Raw genomic sequence first — 26,225 nt, forward strand, 5'->3', positions numbered from 1 at the left:
CTCTTGACAGATGTTTATATAAATTTGAGTATGTTATTTTAGTTTACTCTTAAGTGTCCAACATTACCCATTTTCTCCTACAGAAATTAAATTTTTCCTGTTGATTGAAACAGGAAAAATTACTTTAAATTAATCTATGATTGACTAGATTAATAAAAATAATGCTCAATGAGTGATCATTATTTTTCAAATATATTTGCAATTTGCAATAGTTTCTCTTAATAGAAAAATAAACAAAAAAAGAAAAGAAGTTCATATAATCCTTAGGTAGCTTAATAAAAGAGATTGGTGTTAGCTGTAACATGTATATTTTAGCCACTTCTGCTTTGGAGCAATCAACATTAAACATTGAAAATATTGATGTGAAGGAACCAGAATGGAAAATTAGAAATTAAATGCTTAAACAACTAAAATATTTAAAAATTTTTCCAAAATTCTTTGTAGTTCTCTCTGAATTATCTATATTTTGGTATAGGTATGACATATTAACTGCACCAATCTGTTTCTGCTCCTTTGTAGCAATAACCTTACTTGGTGTTTGAACTGTTACACAAGGCTCAACAACATTGTAAATGTGTGGTTCAAACTTGTGCCTTTCCACCACTTCAGAAAGGTTATCAAAGAATTTCTTACATTCAGCATATTCATTAAGTGAAATTCATGGCTATTGCAAGACTAGTCAACTCAGGTTTTCTACTAAGGATAGCTGGATGTTTTGCTTTAAAAAGTAATTTAGCCAGTCAACTCCAGCCATTTCATTTTCATTCCACTTTTCTGGAGTCCAAGTTATATTTCACAGCACATTTCATCCTATTGATTAATATTTCACAGTACACTGTTAACCAGCTTTTGAGCATCCCTGGATGGCTATACCACTGCTAGTGCCAATCTTATGTAGGAAAACAGGATTGTTTCCAGTTCACTTGTAAACACATAGTTGTGAGGTTTATAACCAGTAAATGGGTGGCACAATTGTTGATTGTTGCTCCATTGACTGTCACATCTTTGGTACAATATCTGTGCAAAGAAATATAGCAAATATTTAAAATATAACAAGAAAGAAGAGAATTCATTTATTTTTAGAATAGGTCCTTTCAAATCGTAAAAATAATTCCTTGCAACAGTGTTATAATTGACTCCTTTAACACTGTTACAACTGACCCTATCTTGCCAATTGCAAAATCATTGATCTATTATTCCAGTTTAGCAGTTTAACAGTTTCAGTAACATTTATTTAAAATGCATTATGTTCATATTTAAATTATAAAAGTGGATTGTTTTATCCAAAGTATAAGTAGACTCTTAATACTTATGTTTTCAGTTCAAAAAATACTTTCAAGATTTTTTCTAAAAATAGTTGATCCCTGAAATCATGCCTGAAAAACCACAACAGTAGATGCACTAATTAACTCTCTTGTGGTGATTTTAGTAGCGAGTATATTAGATGAATTGGTTGTATTACAATTGTCCCCAGTCTCCTCTACTTAAAATATCAATAAATTTATTCTCTTTACTGATATTGTTATAATAAAAATAAATGGTAATAGTCATAAATAATAATCTGATAAACAAAATAAATGGTAAAGAATTTTAAGATAACTAGTAAATAACAACTATGTATATAGGGTGTCTCAGTTAAACATTTCAGAACTTCTAAGAAGGGTAGGGTGCATCCCGACAACTCGGAATCGTATAGCAATGCAGGGTCAGAAATGCTTTCCTGAAGTGGTGATGTCCACAGAAACAGCAAACCTCTGGTGCAGGCTTGCAAAGAAATTATGGTTGAGAATATGCCTCATCGGATACTGTTCCATGTACAAGCACTGAAAGTCCTTGTGCAGAATGACGATTTCCTGCAAGAACATTTGGAACTTTCGCGCAATGCCATCTAGTGCGTCAGGAAAGCATTTCCAACCCTGCATTGTTATATGATTCTGAGTTGTTGGGATGCACTCTACCCCTCTCAGAAGTTCTGAAACGTTTAACTGAGACACCCTGTATACACACAACACCATTAACACACAACTCCATGTCTATATTAACACACATAACAGGGCTAAAAATTTATATTTGTTGCTGTTGCTTTGTGATGCATTGTATGATTCTGCTGAAGATGTGAGGAATACCTCCTTAAAATATTTTGTGTAAGTAAAATTTTTGTGGACTCTCTTATTCAATGTGTCCACAGGTGAATAAGATGTTTATGTAAAAGAATTTGTATTGCTTCTACATCATATTTATATATAATTTAAATGAGATGTTTATAATGATACTTAATATAGAAACAAATTTAAAGTTAGCAAAATTACATGAAATTTCAGTTGTTATTACTGGCTCAACCAGTGGCAAGTCAATTAAATCACTGAACACTGTAGTTGGTCTGGCACCAACAAAGTCCATGGAGTTTTCTGAGTTTTTTTCTCATGTCTAACACCCAAATAAAAGGAGCCAGCTTCCCATAGATATTCCTTCTGCAGGACATCTCTTGACAGAGTCCCTTTTGCATTACTTTAACCCATCAATTGAATTAAAAATGCTATTATCTAAATTAGAAAATCATTTCAAGAATAATTTTCAAATTTTTAAAATTTTCAGCAGAGACTGTGATTAAAGATAAAAACTAATAATTCCTTCTAACTTATATACTAATATATAGTGCTTAAGAGAGAGAATATTTTAATTTTCTATAATTAATAACAATTATTTTGATTTACATCATGCAGAAGCTATAAAAATATGAAAAGACGTATGAGATAATTTTAAGACTGAAAGCAAATTTTACTACATGCGAGTTTAATAAATGATTGTTTTAGAGCAACGATTCCCAACATTTACCAGTCCAGTTTCACGAAAATCGGAAATTTCATATACGGTATCTTTAAATTAAGCTGACTATATCATTTACAATTCAGAATCAGTGAAAATTGAGTCTAAAACTGATTGAACTTTCGATTATTTTTTAAAATTTATTTACTGATCTATAAATAAAAGCAGGCAAAACGAGGAACATGAGTTTATTTACTGGAAAGTTTGTTGAACTAATTAAATCACCGTTGCGAATAAAACTTTTGAATTTACTAAATTTTAATTATTAATTTGAAATTTAAAGTAAGTCTATTGCAGCACTTACTGTATTTTAGCAAATTATGGGCGAAGTTCACCGATAAAAAGAAATTAGCGTGGTTGAGGCCGAAGTTTTAAACGCAAAAACATGTACTGGTACGTCGGACTTTCAGCGCCTCTTTCCTGTAAGCTTAGAAGTTTGACTATATGGTGTTTGGAATGTCGAGCATGATTCCATTGACTATCAAAACACCATTGTCAAACTTCTAGGCTTACAGGAAAGCGGTGCTGAACGTCCGACTACACGTTTTCGCGTTTAAAACTTCGGCCTCAACCTCGCTATTAAAATAACTGAATAGGTCTTCAGAAATAGGCCTATATAAAATATCAAATGGTTACAAATATAATTCACATTAAATAATTCTTATTTAGAACTATATCACATTATATTACACATCTTGCCACTATATAAAGATTGCATTTAAAAAAAATCGAGATACGAACGAGTCAGGTTGCATGTTTTGTTAAGAATTGTGTGTGCGTGTGTTTGATTTTAAATTTATAAAAAGTTGTTTTTTCTTCGTTATATTGAATGACTGCAATTCATAAGTACTGTATATATTCTAATTTTTGTTTAATTAATCTAGTTTATTATTAATAAAGTACAGTACATATACACTTAATCCAATTAATAGGCTTATTTATGAATTTTTTTTATGGATTAGGCCTATATTTAATTGTTCATAGATGTCATATCTAATCTTGTTATATTTTTAATAAAATCTTATCTAATATTGTTCCTTTTTTGCATGGGCAGTACCGAATCCAAAAGTCTCCCAAATAAAAATGTCTGAAGTCAATACTGTACATGTGGCCCCTAATTCAAATTTGCCTGGGTCGCATAAATTTATAACGGACCACTGTTAAAATCGGTCACTTAAAAAAGTTAGTGAAATAGATAAATACATCATCTAAGATAATTATCTTGATTCTAAAAATAAACTAAATGTAATTAAAATTTAAAATCTATTCGATATTTTAATTTTTTAAAAACCAATTTAATGTAGATTTTAAATGTTTATGTGTATTTTAAATGTTAAAACGGATATGATATTAATATCCGTTTTAGCATTTAAAATATTCATTATTTCATTAATAAATCGTAATTCTAAAAATATCGCCTTTATTTAAGATATAACATTTATTGAATAGAAAATTTCATTATAAGAACATTCATTTTCAGAAAAACGTTAAAAAGATATTACATTTTCAGTATTAAATTACCTTATTTTTTATTTTATTTTATTTTATTTTTGTTTAAATTCCATTAATTTTGAACATCCTAGCATTCCTAAATAGCGCCAACTTCGTAGTGTGTCAATGAATACTTAAAAATGGATTTACTCAAATATTAAATATAGAACCTCTTTCAGCATCTATGAATTGTTAAATACATGACATTACAAATATACATGAAGGTTATGTCATAATTACTGATCACTAATGAATAAAAAAGGATGAAGCGGGTTTACCAGAGCTTATCAGAGCTATTTTCACAGAGCACAAGGACAGCTCTATTGCAGCTAGAATGGCATTTACTGATGGGAATCGACCACGTAGAATACAAGAAATTCCTTGATGATCACTTACGACTTGCATTTTGTCACGATAGACCTGCACATGTGCATGAACAGCCGATTTTGTTATATGAAAATGTTCGCTGCCATATTGCTGGTGTGATGAAAACATTGCTACAAAAATGGGATTGTGAGATTCACCCTATTCACCTGACATGTCTTCCTATGAATTTGACTTGTTCCAAAAACTAAAGAGGCCTTTTCGAGATCAATGATTCTCATCCACAAATATCATTCTTGAGCAGTCCAAGAATTCTATTCGTGAAAACGGTTCTGTCGATGGAGTATGGCGCCTGCCAGACATTTGGCAGCAGGTGCTATACATGGCCAGATTAATTAATATGACAAAATCCTCGCATATATACAGTCAGACTTCCATATTACGAAATTCTTCATATCATATTTCACTGAAATTTTCGAATTTGGAATGCGGTACCGGTACTTTTTACATTTAATTAATTTTCTATAATGAATTCTCCGTGTTTCCCGGAGACAAACTACTATTCAGAATGTTAAGTTCGATATACAACTAAACAGAATTGTCACACGTGTCAGGTATGTTTATGTAATCGTATCCATAACAATGTGGGGTGAATTTTCCCGCCTAGAGAGGGAGAAATTGTGCGCTTCCCTTTGATGTGTCGGGTCAGTACTGACCAGGGTGTGTAGCTGTGTGGCTGGTAAAGAACCAGTGTTGTGCTTATTAATTAATTGTCGGGTGCCAGAGTGTTGCCCACTTGTGGAGAAATTAAAGTTAAAATACATTTTTGTTGTGTTATAAAGAACTTGTGTACTGTATTTAGAACGTGTAAACAGAAACATTTTACATCATTTTACAACACAGAAGTTTCAGTGTATATCACATATTATATGTAAAACTACGAATATGAATACAGATATCCCTCGTACAATACTGCATTTAAAATTTTCAGTGTTGTTTCATGAAACAACATTGACACGAAACAATTTTTCATCTTCCTTGTCCTAGCTTCCTATTCTAGTTTTCCGATAAATCAGGTGTCCGTCGTTGATGATAGTGCCCTAAAACAACCCGAAAGATTGTCGCTATGTTTTGTTTTTATAGATTAAATTAAAAGTTATTACATAAAAAGGTTAAATTTTTAAAGATCTCTTAGGCAAATGCAAACAAATAAAAATATCAAATTTTGTGAAAAAATAGAGAAAAGTCAATATGTTGCTAATACTTCAGATTAAGGTTAGTAGGAAAGCTCAGATGACGACAATAGCAAGGTTGAGGCCGAAGTTTTAAACGCGAAAACGTGTAGGCTACGTCGGACGTTCGGCGCCGCTTTCCTGTAAGCCTAGAAGTTTGACGATGGTGTTTGGATAGTCGGTGGAATCATGCTCGACATTCCAAACGCCATTGACAAACTTCTAGGCTTACAGAAAAGCGGTGCCGAACGTCCGACGTACACGTTTTCGCGTTTAAAACTTCGGTCTCAACCTCGCTAATATTTTGTCTAAAAGAAAACGTCTTCATTTAACAGTGTTTAGCAGTGAAGGAAAAATGAATATTAACATGCAATATTTTTTATTGTGATTGTTAGTTAATTATTGAATGCTTTAATAAATATATTTCACTTAATTACAAAAAATAATAATATACTTTTGCTAACTTTTGGAACATACCCCTATGTTTTGTACTAGTCAATTGTTTTGACATTCTTATAGCACCGATTCGCATAACACGAACATAACTACCGTATTATAAGGGCGGATATCTCTATTATATTCATATGTAGGCTTGTAAGATTTCGGATGTTTATAACAAAAATTTAGATTCATTTAAAATTTCGTTAAAATATTAACATAAACATTATTGAAATGACACATCATAAGAGAGCTTCTAGCCTCGAAAATCGTTGAAAGTAATACAAATATTTCAAAAATTACAATTGTAGAGATAATAGAGACTTGTCACACTGCTACTGGTAACACTAAAATGATACTGTATTTCTATCATCAGAATGCAACTTTATTACTGGTATGCATTTCGGTACAAAAGTATTTTTGAGCTATTATCAATACTTTCAATTGTTGAAATGAATTTTAACATTCATTATACCACGTATACATCAGTAATCTTCATATAAATATTTTAATTATCCAATTCATTTGAACTGTGAATTATAAACATTTATTATTTAGACTACTGTTTCTTTAACTTTTTGTTTTTATAACTAATCTTTGATAAAAGTATTAAAATTTTTCTATTTATATTGATATTATAGTATGTAATATTTACAATACTATTACTTCAAAATTAGGCAAAATAGTAAAACTTTTGAAATATTAATTAATAATGGTCAGAACTTATACAAATATCATTTATTGATTCATCAACAAATTTATATTTCTTTCTTGAATGTAATCAAGAAAGAACTACCAATATTAATAAATTAACAATTAAGAAATTCGACGATTAAATACATTATAAATAATCATTTATAACTGTCATTTATAAGAATATAGATCTAAATATTAATTTACAACTTTCAATGTTTTCATCAAATAATGGTAGGGTAAGCTAATCTCCTTTTATTACGTAATAAAGAAATTGTTTTTATCAACTGCTTCTTTTTTTTAAATCCAAACATGTAATTATAAAAAAAAATTTTAAATATCTAAAAGTTTTATGAAACTTATTAAGTAGTTATTACAAATTATTGGTTTCGAGTTAAATTTATTAATTTATTATGAAAAACTTAAGAACAGAATTAATGGGGTGAACTAACGTTCTGGTTTTCGTAGGAACTGAAGTAATTGAAAAAAAAAAGTTAACTTCAAATATGATTAAAATTTGTTTCTATACTCCATTATAAAAAAACCAAATGAGGAACTTGTTTTAAATTCATATATTCAACGAAAGATAATTGATTTACTTTTTAATTGAGTATCTAAGAATATCAAAATACTGTATTCTTAATACAGAGTCACAGGAAAATCCGAGATATAAACCCATTTCTGCTGCACTAAATTGAATATTTTTTTCATTTTCTATGAAGAAAAAAATTCTTAATACACGTTTTTATTGGTAAATATTGATATCCAGTTTAAGCAAATATTTTTCTGTTTCAAGAAATAGTTTTCATTGCTGTAAAAACCGCATTTGAGATAAAGCTTTATTCCAAGAAAAACACAATAAAAACATAAATTTACTTTAGTTTATTCGCTATTCGTAATCGCGCTTTCATTGTTGCTTCAACCTTTTTAGAACTCCGAAAACATTAATTTTATGGCTTTCAAATCTATCAAAATCGTGAAAGTATTTTATTTTTAAATTCTGATTTACATTGATATTTTTTCTTTTTATACAAAATTCTTTAATAACAGATTCCGTACATTTCTAGTCATTTTATTTCGCAACGTAATATATTTATAAACTATATTATATAACATTATATATTATACACTATAAGAATAATATCCTTACTCTGCTATGATAAATCATAGTAAATTTAATGTTTTCATTGCATGATATCATACTAATATTTTTTTTTCCTGTATAAACTTCTAGATCATTCATGCTCTAGGATTATCATAAATAAGATTTTGAGATATTTGCTATTTAAAAATTCTATTACTTTTATCTGTAATCGTTTTCGAATTCCTATTATTGAGAATTACATCTTATACAGTACTTCTTTTAATTTTATCATTATAATTATTTTAACAAAAAGATAGTCATAGATATAAGTGATGCATTTCTATTTCTCGTTTGTTTAGTCAGATAAAACTAGGATATCTCATTTTTCATCTTTTGTCTTTTCTTTTCCTTTCTTTCTTTCTAAGTTAAATCTCATTTGATAAGAATTAAAATCAAAATTATATATAAAATTTTCTTATTTTTGTACGTGATTTGTAAATGCTACACAAGATATTAATATTGTATTCCTTCTTTAAATATTACTAAATATATATATATTTTTTTAATATTTTGACTTTACAGATTGTAAAGCCCGTCTTTGAAAATGATTTTTCGTATCTTTTATTCTTTGTCGTTTAAAACAGGAGTCAAATATCAAATATAAAATTTCTTAAGATAATTCATTGACATGAGTCACTCACTGTTTTACAATAAGTAAACAAATTGCAGGAAGCTAATTATAGTTATAAATTACTAATAAAACTTCTACTGCCTTTACAAGAAACCATATAAAAATTTTAAAAACGTAAAAATCCTTTGATAAATTAACATGTAAAAAATGTCGAAAATATCGAGAGAAAAAAATAAATAATGTAATCTCCAATTAATAATACGAATACGTTATAAAATGAGATGGATATATTTCAAATTAAAGTGAAACAAACGAAAAAAAGCATCAGATTATTTAGGAATTTAAATATCGAAACAGCAAAAACTACAGAAAATGCTAAAAATGACAATGATGAAAAATGACAACATAGACAAAATTCGAGTATAAATAACTCAGCAACATCAGAAATGAATATTGTATTACAGGAATAAACACGAAATAAAAATGTAAAGAAAAACTCATTAGGTATAACAAATGTTAATACGGAAAGAAGAGATTGTTTCATCAAAAATACAGTAGTATTACATGCAAATTCACAATAGTGTAAATAAAAAGCACTGATATGTTGATAAAAAGTAAATTGCTTTTTAATGTTAAAGATACGACATTTAAACACATACAGAATTGAATTCGTCTTCTTGTTTTCGAAGCTTTTAAAAATCGATAATCTTTATTTTAATGAGCATTTCGATTAGAAAACGATTTTCTTAAAACGCATTCTTGTATTGTCTATAATTACAAAATGTAATAACGTAGTGCTCAATATATAAAATTAGGCTATTGATGTTAATTTTCTATCGCTAGACTGAGTCAACAACTACATTATTACTATTAAATATACTTACTATTAAATTACTTAAAATACTCTGCATAAATAGTATAAATTTTTGCAGTTGATAAAATTAATATTTTATAAAACTTTTGATTTCATAAATAATTTTGAGCGTGAGGGATATAGCATACCGGGCGGCAAGGGGAGGTCGTTTCCTACACTAACGCGCTTCCATCCCTCACTCTTTGCCGGTCCCCATTGTCGTTCCATAAGAGTTTAAAAGTAAACAGCGTAAAAAAATGTCACAAGCAGTTGACCACTGGATGAAACAGAAAACAGGCATATCAGACCCAAATACTAGGTTACATGAACAGCTACGAGATAAAGAAGAGTAAAATTTAATGCATGTTCTTGTTCAGGCTTTCCTTCCTTTTATTGAGCTTTGTTACGTAGCTTATATCACAGGTTTGCATATACTATGCAAGAAGCTGTAATACCGATATGGCAGCTCCTTGCACAATAATGTGTTGCTAGTGATGTTGGGCTATTGCGTTTTTACGTCAGCTTACCTACCTACGCTAAGTCTGCAAACAATCAGCAATGCGGGAGACCCACCTTAGAAATTTTCGATTACATTCTTTCTTATAAATTCTTAAATTAAGTTTAAAATCTTCAACGTATTTAAAAAGGTTAAAATTAAACAAGAGCAAAATTTTTATGAAAATATTTTAGAATATGAACAGTTGTAATTTCAATTTTTAAGTTTTCCAATACTTACCCTAAAGACGAAACTGAGTTTATGATGAATATAAAAAAATTATGATGATCTGAAAGAACTGCTAATTTTAAATTTATACATGAAAGAAACTAACTTGCATGTATAAATTTAAAATTAGCAATTCTTTATCGCCTCAAATAATATATATGTTACGGCTACAGCCCCACAAATTGGATGAAGCTAGGATTAACCGGCTAACCTTAACTTTATCTAACTTAATAGATTGTTACTTGCTTTATCCAAGTTTATCGAATAAAGCAAGTAACAATCTATTAGGTTTGAACTTTATCCGTGTAAAACGCGCTTAATCCAAGTCACAAGTAGATACAGCAGCTGACTATCGAATGGATGAAGCAAGAACAAAACTTAAAATTCGGGCATTATCCACTCATTTTGGATAAAACAAAAGAAAAACTGGGTTTCATTTTAGCCGGATAATTTACAATAACATATTTCCAATCCAGATTGGATGGGTAAAGAAGGATATTTTTAAATCAGCTAGAATTTATTGCATAGAAAAGGAGTTAAACGAAAATAAATGTTGCCAGTTATTTCACCAAAATATCACCAGATTTAACTAAAAATATCGTAGTTTTAAAGCTACAAATATTGTAGATTTAGCTTTGATGTAACAAAAATAAGTACTTTGATTTATAGAGTTCCGATCTGTACATACGTCTTAAATGGCGTATACCAGGGGTTAATCATAGTAATAAATATAAGTGAAAAAAAAAGATGAAGCTTTTAACGTTTTTGCACTTTTTGAGGTACTTGGCCTCAAATAAAAGTAGTGTTACAGTATGTTTTCACATAATTGTGTGTGTATTCGATAAGAAGCGTATTTTTGTGTCTGTCTTCAATTATGTTTATTAATATAATGTGGTTCTGGAATTTACAAATGATTTTTAAGTTTATCACAAATATGAAAAAATAATACCAGACTGAAAAAAATTTCGCAATAAATTGCTAGACACTGGTAACATATTCCGCCCTGGTAACACAGTGCTAAGATTCTGGTAAAACCGTCCTATTCCCACTATCATGGGAATAGGACGGTGGCTAAAAAACAAAATGCTCATGCCAAGGAAAATGCAACATTTATACTCACAAGTCAGAAACATCTAAACAATGATGGATAGACTTCCATTATGTGGATAAAGCCCAAAGTTTTTCTTGCTTCATCCATCCGTTTTTTTTGGATAATATTAGTTTTGTTTGCTAGTGACTTGAATAAGGCGCATTTTAGAAGTTTAACAGTTGCAACGGGTCATATGCTGGTTCTGTCTTCTTTAGAATAAGTCAAAATATATTGTTATTTGTTTTAATCAAACGATTGGATAAAGTTAGCAATAGCCGATTAATACTAGCTTTATCCAATTCACGGGCTTTAGCATAACATGTGCAGTATAAACCACTATCAAAATATTTAATTTATAAAATAAATATGTATAAATTAGAAAAATGTATAGACGTAGAAAATATGTGAATATTTATTTAAATATTATTTAACTACAGGAAAAAATATATCAGTTCGAGAAGTTGTCATTAATCAAACATGTTTATAAAACGGTCTATTTTAAATTACTATTCAAAAAATTTTATAACACTCATACTTGTTTAATAGTCTAATAAAATAATAAAAGTAATAAAAGGAATGGTAACTATCATCTTGTAAATCGAAAATGTTGTCTACTGATCCGTTATCAAATGCACTGTCACAAATTAATAAATATAAAATTTAAACTTGACAGTAAATATTTTGTTTATAAATAGGATATACCATATATGAATTGACTAAAAATTTTTAAAAATCTTACTTATCACAAGGTGGAAGGCCGGAGGTAATAATTCTTTCATCATATAGAGGAGAACATGGAAAACCATCCCCTTCTGGAAGCTTCAAAAGCCGCCTAGATCTAGTTCTAATTTCTGGCACAATTCGTCCTTCAGAAGTAATACAACCTTCTTCTTGAATACTCCATTCACTCCACGGACTTAAAACGCAATTTACCCGTACTATGCAATTCTGTACAGTCTCGATTGTTTTATAATTATGTTGACAAAAGCTAAAAATATATAAAATTACAATTTTAATTTATATTTTCTTTATATATATATAATACATTAACAGTTATTCATTTAACATTAACATTAAAGTATCAGATTTATTCATTTTCAATATTCTTTTAAGATAAATTCATTAATTTTCCTAATTTTTAAAATAATATTTAGTTAAAATATTCATATTAAAAACACGCGAAAAAAATTTAATAAATCGCATCTACTGAATACGATGAATAATTTTTCAATTGAATCCAATTTATAAAAATTAGCTCAAAATTAACGAATTTTACTTGTAATTTATTATAATAACGCGTCTATATATTTGTTGCGGCAGAGCAATTGACCTTAATTACAATATTCGATAATCGCAAAATCCATTGAGCTGAACAAGCAGCAGTTTTCGAACGATTCAACTCTTTGGTCTCCAAATCGATTCTTGCCAAAAACAGACGAAAACGATGGTTAAGTACCGACAGGAAAGAAGATTGCTTTTCCAATTTCCTTTCCACTTTAACTACGTTCAATTATACGGTCATGAAACATCTTTTTAATTATCAGGTAGGGAGTATGGAAAAGTCTTTTGTTGTTTCTATTGTCTGGTGGCAGACCGTTGAGTGAAAAGTGTCTGGAAGCCAACTCTGCACAAACTGTCGCGTTCAGACTCTATTCACTATTCTCAATGACGAGTTGTGAAGTTGAGAGACACAAGGAGACAATAGTCTGGAAGGTCTTCATCTTCGCATCTGACGATAATTACAGCGACATTAAAGAATCGAGAATTCTCTTTATTGTAATGATTCTTTTCAATTCGAAAATAATCAACCGCGCTACTTTTATCCTGTTAACTATTAATAACTTAAATAACGGCTTCCTTTTATTCTAAATAATACCTTCCGCATTTTTTAAACTATTTAGATATTCATTAATTCAAGCACAATTACATCTGTTTTCGTAAACAACTTTGTAAGTTGACGTCCAAATTCTTACATAATTAAACTGTTACCGGTTAATTTCCTTTAGGTAAAGTTATATTTTCAAATTAGTTTAATTTCCATCAAATCATTTCCATTCAAAATTTCTCTGTAATTAATTTTAAAGATACGTGATAATAAATCTTAAGTGAACATCGTAATAATAAAAATAATTATAATTTAAAATTAAATGCAAAGCTTATGTCTATTTAATAATCTTCAATTAAGCAGAAATTATAGATGCAGAGTGTCGATTATTAGCTGTTATCAGGNAATAAACATTTTGTAGGAATATTAGAAAATAAAATTTGAGATATCATTTATAGTTAAGCATAATTTATCATTGCTCGCTATTATCTTATTATTATTATTATGATTATTATTATTACTTATATATCTCGTTTGTATTTGATATACAGAATATACAGGATGAAACAAAAGTAGGTGGACAGAAAATGATAACATTTATTGAGATTACATATACAATTATATTTACTAATACAAAATACAATTTTATCGACGCAAGGTGCTCAAATTGCTGTCCATCGCAATTTACACAGCTTTGAATGCTGTCTACATTTCACCATTTCACTCTTCGACAAACATTTTTGCACAAGTATCTTTGTGTATTAATTTCTTGAAATCATCTCTGATATAATTTTCAACCATAACCAAGTTAAATATACACCATTGTTATAGTATAACCCTAACACAAATCCTATTTCATATACTGTCCACCTACTTTTGGTTCGCCCTGTATATACACTGTAAATACATATATAACTTGTACTGTTTGAATTTATTTAAAAGATCTTTTTAAATTCCAAGAATTAGGCTTATATCAGTTCAATATTTTACGCAATAGTTGAAAAATCTTGTTTTTGATTATAAAAATCTATGAATTATTAATATCTATTTTTCAATCTTGCATCAATCGATGATTATTCGTATGGAAGCTAGTTAATTGGCAACGATATTTCAATATCAAATTTAATAACTTAATCCATATTACATTTAGAACAAAAAGAAAATTTCGTGACATTCAATTATTTTCAAATAAAAATCGCACTGTACAGTACATATTAAGCAGAAAGTAGGCAGAAACGTCTAAAAATAGAATTGAATTTCTATTTTTTCATTATTATAAAATCAACAAAATCATTTCTGTAGTTCAGTTTAATAATAATAATAATATATAATATACTTCATACAGTATTACATGATTAATTGATCTCCATGTAATAACGAAAAAAGTAATTGCAATACCTGAGATCGACGATATCACCTAAATCAGTCAGACAGGTGATATTTCTCACACGCTGACCAATCTCGGGACGATGCTGATAATTTGTTTTTATACTGTCTGGTTTCAAATGTGAAGAACTAATACACGGACTCCATCGCCCAATTTTTAATAAATAACGTGGTTTCTGTAATGGACGCTGAAGACAAGCAGCCATATTTGAACACGGCTCCATAATACTTAGAGGTGGGCAAATCCGACCTTCCTTATTGGGTGCAACTAAAACAATTCTGGATTTTGTGCGATTTACAGCTTCGCATCCATTACAGGATGTCCACGGTTGAAAATCTGTTACGATGCAATCCTGAGGACAATCTTTGCTGCATGGCAAAGTGTCATCTGGCTTTTTATCGAAACGAGCACATGCAGCTCCTTCCACTTTTTCACTGATACCCTCAGGAGATGTATAGATGCAGGTAACAGTCCTGACCGCACGACCAGTTGTTTCCCTGCAAATGTTCGATGTTTCACTAACTTCCATAGATAAACAAGGCCCCCATTCTCCCACTCTCCATCTGAAAACAAGAATTAATGGAGTAAGTTACAGCACAATGCAAATGTTAATAAGAACTTTTACTTAAATTGTACATTTTTAAGAATTTTTAAAAATTACCTTAATTGATTTCGATGTTCGTCACATACTCGAAAGCAAGTAGTTACAGTTGGCGGCTTTGTGCTAATATCGCAATTTGTTTCCAATGTCCGGAAACCTTCAGAATCGGAACAAGATACGTGTCTTTCTTTTTCGCCTTTTCCACATTTATCGTAGCTATAACATACTCCCCAGCGTCCTAAATCAATGGTAATTATAATTAATTTTAATTGAATAACATTATTTAGTGACAAATAAATCATTACCTGTCGTCCATGTAAAAGTCGTATTTCTTCGAACAGGTAATTTAATAGATTCAACAGGATGAATTAAAAAAATGTAGCATCCAATAACAGCAATTGTACTTAATTGCGTCACCCTTCTCCCCATGGAATTAATATCCCTAGATATTAAAAAGGAAAAACTGAGAAAACGTTTAAAAAGAAAACATTTCACTTATGTGCTAGTATAGTGATTGTATGAAAGGATTCAATAAAACGTGAATAAACGACCGGAAACATTATCGAATGTAAATTGCTGAAGTTTATGATCGCTCAGGGGATAGAATACTCTTTAGTCTAATTGAAAGATCATAACATTCGAGTGGAAGTCTCGAAGGCATTGATAGCTGGAAGAGTTTCAGGATAAAGATACTTGCCGGATGTTGTTATGACGACAAATTCCGATATGTCATAAAGATATTTCCGAGCGTCAAATCGCCCGAAGAAAATACAATGGTAAATTGGTTCAGGAGTTCTTTTTATATTTCATATATATAATTTTTTTTAATAAAATGTCTATTAATCGCATATAAATCATTTATAGCTTTTACAAATATTTAAAATGCTAAATAACAAAAAGTTCTTATTTCTATAATAAATGTTAATGAAACGTAACTAATAAAATTTAAACAAGTGCCAAATAAATTTATATATTACTTAATTTGCATTTTATAAAAACGTTAATTAAAACTGATTACTTTGATTAATTACCATCTTAAATTCAACCGAGAATTCCACGTAAATCTTTTACCACTATTAACAACATCGGTAAAGAAATAACTCTGGAGATTCAACTACTGTACTTTATAAAATATTAATATTTCCTTATTAATATATTTAGGAATAATACTTATATGATGATAACAANAATGAAGTCTTTCGGGAATTTCTTCCATTTATCAATAATATTTCCTTATTAATATATTTAGGAATAATACTTATATGATGATAACTCGTACAGAAATATATGTAAGCGCAACTGGAGCTAAAGTGTATAAATAAATTACTATTAAAAAACTATTACGTAAAATATAATCTTTTACATCAGCTCTTAAGAAAAAATATTCGAACAACGAACGAGAACTGACGCAATCTTAAAAATTCATAAAGCTTCCTACAGACAAAAATGTTTATGCATTCAGTTACTGTAATCTAATTATTATCAATATAAACAGTGAAAATATCTTTTTACTGCACGTTTTATAATGCTGGCGTAAATAGCATTTATATTGTACAATGCAGAAAAATCAATTTTCCATAAGCCTACTTTATAAACTTGTAGATCATATATTATAGGTATTTTATGGCATATATGCCGCTCAAAAAATCTTATAAAGGTTCAAAAAATCACCACACGTCTTATATGTGAAGTTGTGATTTTTCCACAAGCTAATAAATTCTCCGAAAGGCCTCAATACGATGTAACCTCTAACCATTTATCCCAACTCTTGAATAAAAATGTTATTGTTTGATTAAACATATTTTTATAGCCAAGTAGTTTTTGCACGGTGAATAATTTAATGGTAAATTTTAATTGTAAATAACTTCTTTTAAACTGCTTTTTTTCCTGATAAAGTGTGTACTCTAATTTTATTTACTTTTAAACCAGAATACAATAAAAATTCAGTCATTCCGCGCCATTGGTATTCGAGCCTAAACACACTTAATAGTTTTTCCTAAATATTCTTTATTCTGTGTTGAAATGGGAGTGTGCCTTATATGCCGTAAAATTTCGATTTTTCAGATCCGTTTTAGTTTTTAGATAATTTTTTCACATACTAAGAGCTTGATGTTAATGAAAAAATGATTCGCGAAAAAATAACCCATTAAAAATTGCAACTTTATATATTATATATACAGTAAAACCTGTCTGAAACGGAACCTTAATAAGACGGAAACCTGTCAAATTGGAAAAATATTCGGTACCATAAAAGTCCGGTTTACACAAGTTTCACTGTATTTCTCTTCTTGTTTTGTCAGATGGCATGAAAAAAGATGTTCTTATTGCCCGTACGACGAGAAAATTGAAAAAAAAAAATCACCATTACGATTAGAAATAAGAAATGAGTTGTAAAGCATTTGTTTTGTGCGATATCAACGTTCATATAATGATGATACTCATGTATTACAATTAAAGTGTATGCCTAATGCATTAAGGGATTCAATCTCGAGTCCAAGGGCCATATTCTGGTCACTGTCTCTGGTCTCTCGCAAGCCGGTCGCTGATTGGCAAATCATTTGGATTAGCCAATCAGCGACCGGCTTGCGAGAGACGAGAGACGAGAGACAGTGACCAGAATACGGCCCCAAGTGAGATCATCAGAAATTTTCATGATTCCAACAGATATTCAACCCGAATATATATATATATTGGTCCTCATCCTTCACTATCCGGCGGAGAATCAGACCAAAGCCGTGATGGATCTGTTAAAGATATTCATAATGCCTGCAGAAAAAGAAAGGGACTTGCGGGACTTTTTAATATATAGAGATAAAATATATTCACTATAATTTTTTTTAATNTTTAATTCAATTTTCAATAAAATTACAAACTTGTTAGAGAGACAGTGACCAGAATACGGCCCCAAGTGAGATCATCAGAAATTTTCATGATTCCAACAGATATTCAACCCGAATATATATATATATTGATCCTCATCCTTCACTATCCGGCGGAGAATCAGACCAAAGCCGTGATGGATCTGTTAAAGATATTCATAATGCCTGCAGAAAAAGAAAGGGACTTGCGGGACTTTTTAATATATAGAGATAAAATATATTCACTATAATTTTTTTTATTTTCATTATAATCATCATTAGTATTTATAAATTTTTATCGTCCTAATCATCATTACGTAATTATTACAGTTTTAAGTTTTCACTGCTATTTAGGTCCACCAGCGGCTGAGTGGACACCACCACCAAACATTGGCAGTTGATCATGGGTTCGCACCCCACCAACGGACTGGCCACATGGAATTTTCCGGGTTTTCTTCACGTTTGTAGAACCTAAACAGTGGCCAGTTTACTACAGAACCCTTTCCGGGAGGCATTCCCTCTCGGCAGATTGCCCACCTGTCACTTTGCCACAAACAAACACAACTGTTTAGAAGCCTATTTCACCGTTTTTATCGATATAACAGAAAAACAAAAATTATAACAAAACGTAAAATCGTATTCGAAGCAAATTAAATCAATAATATAAAATGTATGTGGTTAAATTAATATCTAATTTGACCGTTCAGAATAAATATGAGAAAACTTTATAATTTACTAAAGCGTGTGTCTATTCTTTATTAATTAAAGACATTCTGATAATTGAGAAAGAGTAATTTCAAAACTAAATAAATTTAATAAATATTTTTAAAACATTTGTTTAGATGTTTTTGGATTGTTAGGTAAAGCATTTATAATCTTATGGATAATTTCCTTTATTGAAAAAAACTAGTTCTATCATGCATGAAATATTTGAAAATATAGCTTTAACATGTTATGAAATGACAATTAAACTAAATTTTCTTTACATTAATATTTAATTTGAAATAACGTATCAACTGAGAATAAACTTTTGTTAGTTATATTTTGAGACTAATGAAGTCTTTCGGGAATTTCTTCCATTTATCAAAAATTAAAGTTCAGAATATCATGATATATTTTCTTGGGAATAACATTAAATATGAAATCCAATTTTATTCTTTTAAATGACTTCTTGTGTTGCTATGAGAACATACATTAGGTTGTTAACTGAAAATTCCCATAGTCCCAATGACGTTTTCATATTTGTGTGAAAGATACTATAAAATAAATTTATAATATTTGGCAAAGTAGGCGTTTTATATTCGATAGTAATAAATAATTTTCATTATGGAAGGAATTGCAATTAATGAAATTAAAATGAACTGAAAAAAGGCAATAATAATGCAATTAAATCACATTAATTTAAATTTTCCAGAATAAATTTTTTAATTCAATTTTCAATAAAATTACAAACTTGTTATACTTCTCTACTGTGATGTTCGATAGTATTTAATTTCAATAAATTGTTTCGGAATATAAGTTTCGCCTATTAATTTCACAAACACTACAACTATATAGCCTATATATACAAATATTAAAAGAAAAAATTTTAATTTTACAATTAAATAATGACACACATGAAATTATTTGATTGTTTAAGAGTATTTGATTTAAATGTTACTACATATCTTAAAACACTTAATAGAACAGTAATACTATTTTTATCTCGATTAATAGGATAGAAGACTTGAGAAGACTAGCTAGAAAACGTGTTCACACTTTTTTTAATTAATACATATCAAATCTAAACTTTTCAAATACGTTAAATAATATGACTACATACTAAATCAGTTAATTCGTAAACTTTTTGCTTCAGTTGGTATCAAAATCTTTCAATCGGTGTCAATTGCGGAATGTTTGGAACGTTGGCTTCACTGAAGTGTTATCGAATTCCGTAATGGTCAAATTTGGAACTGTGTCATGAGCATAATGGGCAATGGCCATGTCTGGCTAGAAGACATATCCTATATCAGGCCACTATTCCATTAGGAAAGAATTACTCTTTTCTAAATGCATTCGTTGATGCATACTTCTTTGGCGATGGGAAGCTGTAGCGAATATTTGTAGTGAAAGTTTCGAGGAATTTTTGTCACCCTACCCTTACTAAAAGTAGGTCAATTCTAGTCAGGTGTCCAACGGGTGGCGTGATTCACAACAATTGTAAAGCTTGTTCACCTCTTCGATGTTTAAGACATGAAATAAAGTCTTGTTAGTGTTATCATTGCGTCGAGTCAATTATTCCTAGAGTCTTGTCCTTGTGCCATCTTTCTCCCCCAACAGAAGCCATGATGGTGAACGTCCCTTTGGACTGATTTCCAGCCAAACCAGAAGCTTCGGCGAAAACTTAGCGTGCAGTTTTAATTTGACTTCAGCATCTACATCTAGCCCTTCTTTGGTGAAATAGTGATTGTTACCAGCATATTCACTTCCGTCAAAAGTAAAATAAGACTCGTCGTCCGTATGATGCATTCAAGACTCCATCACGTAGTTTCCACATAAGGGTTTTTTGAGTAGCAAGTTGCTTCGTCATGTAGTTTGGAGCAGACTTTCGCTTCTTGAGAGTCACTTGAAGTTCCTTCAGAATCCGGCGAACATGTTCGTTTATATTTTATTTCGCTGCACCAGAAACATATTATGTCTTCTAATGCAATCCAATAAAATACAAGTATAAAATGATGTAATATAGTAGTAGTTTTTACACATAATTTATCCGAAAAATAGAGAAAAACAAAAAATATAGGGAGAAGTCTACTTTGAAAAAAGAACAAATCTAAACATATAAAAACATACACATTTTTGTGTAAGCTGAATACTTCTCGTTTAAATTTTCAACAAACATTATCAATTGAAAGCTATAAATTTAAAACGAACAGACGAAAATAGGATAAAGTTACCGACCGCAATTTCTAAATTTAAAAAATTTTTTAATCAACCAAATAGTATTTTTTCAATTAGAAAAGTATCCCTGCCAATTTGTTTGATGTAAAAACAAAACAACCATATTAAATGTTGCATCATAAGGAATTGCAGACAAATTATAAATCATTCCTGTTTGAAATTAACGCTAAAACTGAAAGACCGACTTGGAAAGTTGCTTTTCGTAAATTAATAAAACTTTCCATATTGTAATTAATCTCAGTTCGTTCCCGGGAAACTTAACACAATCTTACCAATTCTTAAACGAAAAGAGATCGATGATTCTAATATACGAATATTGTGTCTATATTAAGCACAGTAACGAAAAATAAAATCATATATTAGCATTTGTGACAAGTTATCCAACATTTTATATTTACATTGCAGATCATTGGTAAGATGATACTGATATATTACGTTTTTTAGTTTAATTTCATCGTGACACATTTCCTATTGTTTTCGAACAATTTTGTAAATGATCTTCGATTTAGAAGAAGAAAAAATCAGCTTAACTAATCAAAATTGAAGAATTGAAATTTAATATCTTATCCATGTTCATTTAGATTGTTTATCACCATACTATATTCTAAATCTACTACATTCAAACGAAGTTTTTATATAATAAATTATCGAGAAATCAACGCAATATCATCAATTATAACATACATCGTTTCCCCCCTCAATAAATCAAGAAACTGAATTAAAATTATACAAAATTGCAGCGTTTTTCGATTAAATGTGATTCATAACTGTTCATTTCCTACATATGAGATAGGAGGCCACGAAGAAAAACGAATATCTTCCTCCTAATCCTTACAAAATACTTCATGATGTTGACGATCTCTTTTGATTTTGATTTAAACCTTTGATTATATAAGCATTTATTATTTTCTTCTACAGTCGAAGTGGTTTTTACCATCAAAAGATCGATTTATTGATATCAAACTTCTTTATATTTTTTATTAGAAAATAATCAAAGTACATCTAAATTCATTTAAGAACCAAAAATATGAAATCAACTGTTTTCAAATCGTTTAATTCAACAGAAAAATGTCCTTTCTATTAAATATAATACAAGATAAAACGACAATATAAATGCATTATATTCACTATTTCATATTTATAGCTTAAAATAAAATAACATTTTTTTAAACATGAAAAGATATGTTTCGGAATAAATCATAAAATGATATAAACAATGACAGAACATTACTTTAAAATGTAATATCTTTCCTGTATAAGTTATATAAAAAAAAGTTATTCAAAAATACCATAAGTGATAACTTTTTTAGACATTTTAGAGCCAAAAAGTATGTTCTACAACGAAAAATGTAAAATTTAAAAACAAAGTATGGAATGAAATCCATTTATACTTAAATAAATTTTATTCCATAATGTTTTTATGAGCAAATTACAATACATTGTAAACAAGACACGAGTATAATTAATATGTTATGTTTACACTGTAAATAATATCGATAAAATATGAAATGTATATTATTATTATTATTATTATTATATAAAACCAACACTGGAAAAACATTTGCTTGCTTTATAAAAATGCTGTTTTATTTATCTTAATTTATAACTCATGCATTTAGAACAACAATTTTCTTTAGAAATCTAGAACACAGTATACGAAAGCGAGATTAAAAACAAATACAATTACAAAACAGATCACAAATTGGGAATTTAAAGTTTAACATCTTCTAAATCGAAAAGCAAAAAAGGTTTGACAAAAGATATGGTACAGTTTGATACCAAGATCGAATCCCGACAGGATACTTCTCTGTTTTCCTAGCGTGACGTAAGTTCCCTCCTACTGTCAAATGCGTATCTAGCAGGTTACTAGAGATATAAGGCGGCTAGACGATAGAACCGACCCCCTACTATCGATTAAGCTGTGGGCTCAAGGTGGGGAACTGAGCCTAGCCCTCTTTTCTAATGGTTCCTTCGGGCAAAATTCCAAAGCAGGATAATAAATTCATAACGGGCCGAAAACACTATGCTATGCGGTACATAAGTCAACCGATAACTCTTGGCAACAATTAATATCAAAAGCTACAATTAAAAAAAATTGCATTAATAAGTAAAAGTAATTTATAGTTAAGAGTAAATGCAATTTTTTGATATTAATAGAAGAATAAGTTAACAGTTCGAAATATTCTTAACAGCTTTGCAATTCTTGGTTTTTGTGATATTTATTTTTGTTATATTCAGGTCAAATAATATCTCTTTCTAACTTAGAAATCAGTTTAGAACTTATCAATAATTTAGCAAAAACAGATAGATAAAAATTACCTTCTCGAATCAACGCAACTTAATTAAATCGAATAGTCCTATTCGATTTAACTACGTTTTCATTTATAAAATCTCAAATTTATTTGAAATTAAGCAAGGGATATTTTTTTATAAATCGTTGACAAAAGGAATTAATGAATAAATTTGTTTCTCAATAGATTCTTTATTTTGCAAATGGTTTTACATAGTTAAATATTTGCATGGCTTAGAACAATTTCTTTAACACACAAACTTATTTAATAAGTGATTTTAAAATTTCTCACGAGTAAAATAAATTGAGCAAACACGAAATTTCAATCTTTCAACTTTTTCAAATAAATACGAAAAGATTTTCAGACAATTCTAATTAGCAAGTTCCAGAAGATTAGTTAGTAAAATAATTGTAAAGCTTTTACATCAAGAACTTTTTTTTAATTTTCATAGTTATACTGTAAATAATTTTTTAATCATCTAATCGAAATTTAAAATTTTATTTAAGAAGAATGGATAAAACTCTTTCATGGATTGAACCTCTTAGCACAAAGAATTTGGGGTCAGCACGGTTAAGATAAGCTTCTATGAAATCTGTCGAGAACATGCTGTGCCTTCAAGTTTAAAAGAATAGACCGATGTCGTTACTTGGGACTTAGATACATCCTTGATTAGACTTTTGTCTACAGTTAATTGGATGAAGAGTTTAACTTTACGGTTATTCTTTATAATTATATTGCAGTTCTGGGTTGAAAACGATGTTTTAAAACAATTTAATCTTATTGATTTTACAATTTTCAATATTTCTTACTAAATTAAGAAAAAGATCTTATATTCACTTTTGAAAACTTTTTTTAAATGTAGGAAAAGAAATTTCCATTTCTATATTTGACTTTCTTAAATAATCTTACGAATCCAAAATAATGTTCCTTTTTATATCAAAATGAAATTTGCATCAACAGAACAGCTAACAGCGTTACGATGTAGAGTTAAAATACGAGTTTATTCAATAGAAAATAGAATATATTATGTAAATTATATAAAAGTTTATGTATTTGAAAATTTTAACGATTAATACTAGATAATACTTTTCTGTAATCGCGTATCGTTTATCTCCAATGAAATTAGTTGGCTTCGATAGAACAAGTGAATCGTGCTCCCTACCAATAGAGTTCTGGTTAGAACTCCTGGTGTATTCCATTCCTTCTAGAATCGTTTCTTGGTATTTGAGAGAAAGAAGGGTTTCCAATCAAAAATCTAAATTACATTCATGATACATTGATCTAATTAACATCGCTTGTCGGAAATGAAGAGGGCTTCTCAATTTTAGAACTTCGAAATTCATCAATTACAAAAAGTAAATAATTTTGTTGTCTTTTCCAGTCTTTATATACACGTGCTATATTTTAATTTCAATTTTTAATCGGGTCCGTTTATTATGGGGAGGCTAATTTTACCCATTGGCATCACCTTATTAATTACATAATAAAGTAAACTTAATTCTCTCGTTATATTCATAAATATATTATTATATTAAGCATTTAATTACATAGCTAAGATGAAAAAGAATTAAACTTACATTTTACAGTCCTAAATCTAGCGAATTTCGCAATTTCCCACGTTTAACGAGGGAAAAAATATTTTACTACGCCCTCTAAGAATTTTAATTAATGTAAATTAAATTGTTATTATTCCTTTTTAAATTTTTTCTCTATTATATGATTAACATTAAATTAATTTCGGAAAATATTACGGTTAAAAAGTATTAGATGTTGCATACATTTAGAAGGAAAAGTTTTAGTTCGAGTCGAGTTGTCTCGTATTTCTAAGGAACAGATCCTTGTTTTTCGCAAAAAAAAAAAATACATTTCTGACATTTCAAATTCGAATACACTATTTTTTTTTTAGATTTGTTGGATTTAGTTTGCTAAATCCGTTATTAAAAGACCATTTTTATCCTATTCAAAAATTTACAATTCAACGATTGTTGTAAAAACCTATTTATATCTCGAAAAGTGTCTTATAATCCAATCATCTTTCCCACTTTAGTTTTCCGAGTCAAATAGTCCAAAATCCCAAGATTGCACGCTTTGAGATAGATTCCGACCAACAGAGATTTTCTTTTAATTTATAGAATCATTTTTAATTAAAAAAACGACAAATTATATTCTTGTTCGGGTATCGCGTTAACGTCATTCGATTGAAATCGGAGAAATTAGTTATTATATCGACTTCCTAATTATATTTAATTGTAATTTTGCCATCGTAACAGTGCTCAAATGCTCATAGTTCAATACATATAAATTCATTCTTCGTAAAATTTCTATTAACTCAAAATATAGTTTTTATTTCTATTAAACTGTATAACTGCTAAATACAGTATTTGAATATTTTAAGTATTTTACTTGACTGCTATAAAAAATAACGCACGGAAATTATAATACAATCAGTCTTCAATCAGTTTCACCTCCCCAGTCTTCTTTTTTCCGCAAAATATCTCAGGATTGGATAAACCAAAAACTTGGCAGTGACATTTCTATATATTTGGAATTTATGTAATTAAATTTTGGTGGTTAGAGGTCAAGGATGGAGAGATAGATAAGGTCACATGTTACATCTCGAGTGGGACTGGACTTAATGAGAATTTTAGTCGTTATTGGCATTTATAATTTTTTAAAAAATGCTCATCTCTACCTTCCAAATTAAGCCTTTTTAGATTTTTTAAAATAATTAATAACATAAAAGTTATTTTTTAAATAACATCTCGTAACAGATAGTGCCACATACAATTTTAACTTTAAGCTAGTATTATAGTATTTTTTTAAACTTAAATATTTTTATAAAAGGGAGAAATTTTTGTTCATAACTTCACAAAATTACTCCTTTTAAACTTTTGTTATTACTTAAATTTTATATTCTTGTATAACCGAAAATTATCGGAT

The 26,225-nt window shown here is 29.1% G+C and overlaps 1 protein-coding gene across 1 annotated transcript in view; it reads right to left on the reverse strand.

Annotated features, from left to right (window-relative positions):
- LOC111632211 (thrombospondin type-1 domain-containing protein 7A-like) overlaps nucleotides 1-24,958 on the reverse strand; it is a 69,454-nt gene extending 44,496 nt beyond the window's left edge. The window contains exons 1-5 of the mRNA XM_023376590.1: nucleotides 24,863-24,958; nucleotides 15,505-15,641; nucleotides 15,260-15,437; nucleotides 14,610-15,161; nucleotides 12,126-12,374 (exon numbers count right to left, since the gene is read on the reverse strand). Of these exons, the coding sequence (XP_023232358.1) occupies nucleotides 12,126-12,374; nucleotides 14,610-15,161; nucleotides 15,260-15,437; nucleotides 15,505-15,641; nucleotides 24,863-24,864 (1,118 nt within the window). The 5' untranslated portion in view covers nucleotides 24,865-24,958. The remainder of the gene's footprint in view (nucleotides 1-12,125; nucleotides 12,375-14,609; nucleotides 15,162-15,259; nucleotides 15,438-15,504; nucleotides 15,642-24,862) is intronic.
- Nucleotides 24,959-26,225: the final 1,267 nt, after the last annotated feature.

This window comes from Centruroides sculpturatus, unplaced genomic scaffold (assembly GCF_000671375.1).
Source record: "Centruroides sculpturatus isolate CEXI.00-Female unplaced genomic scaffold, Cexi_2.0 scaffold407, whole genome shotgun sequence".
In the NCBI taxonomy this organism is placed as follows: domain Eukaryota; kingdom Metazoa; phylum Arthropoda; class Arachnida; order Scorpiones; family Buthidae; genus Centruroides; species Centruroides sculpturatus.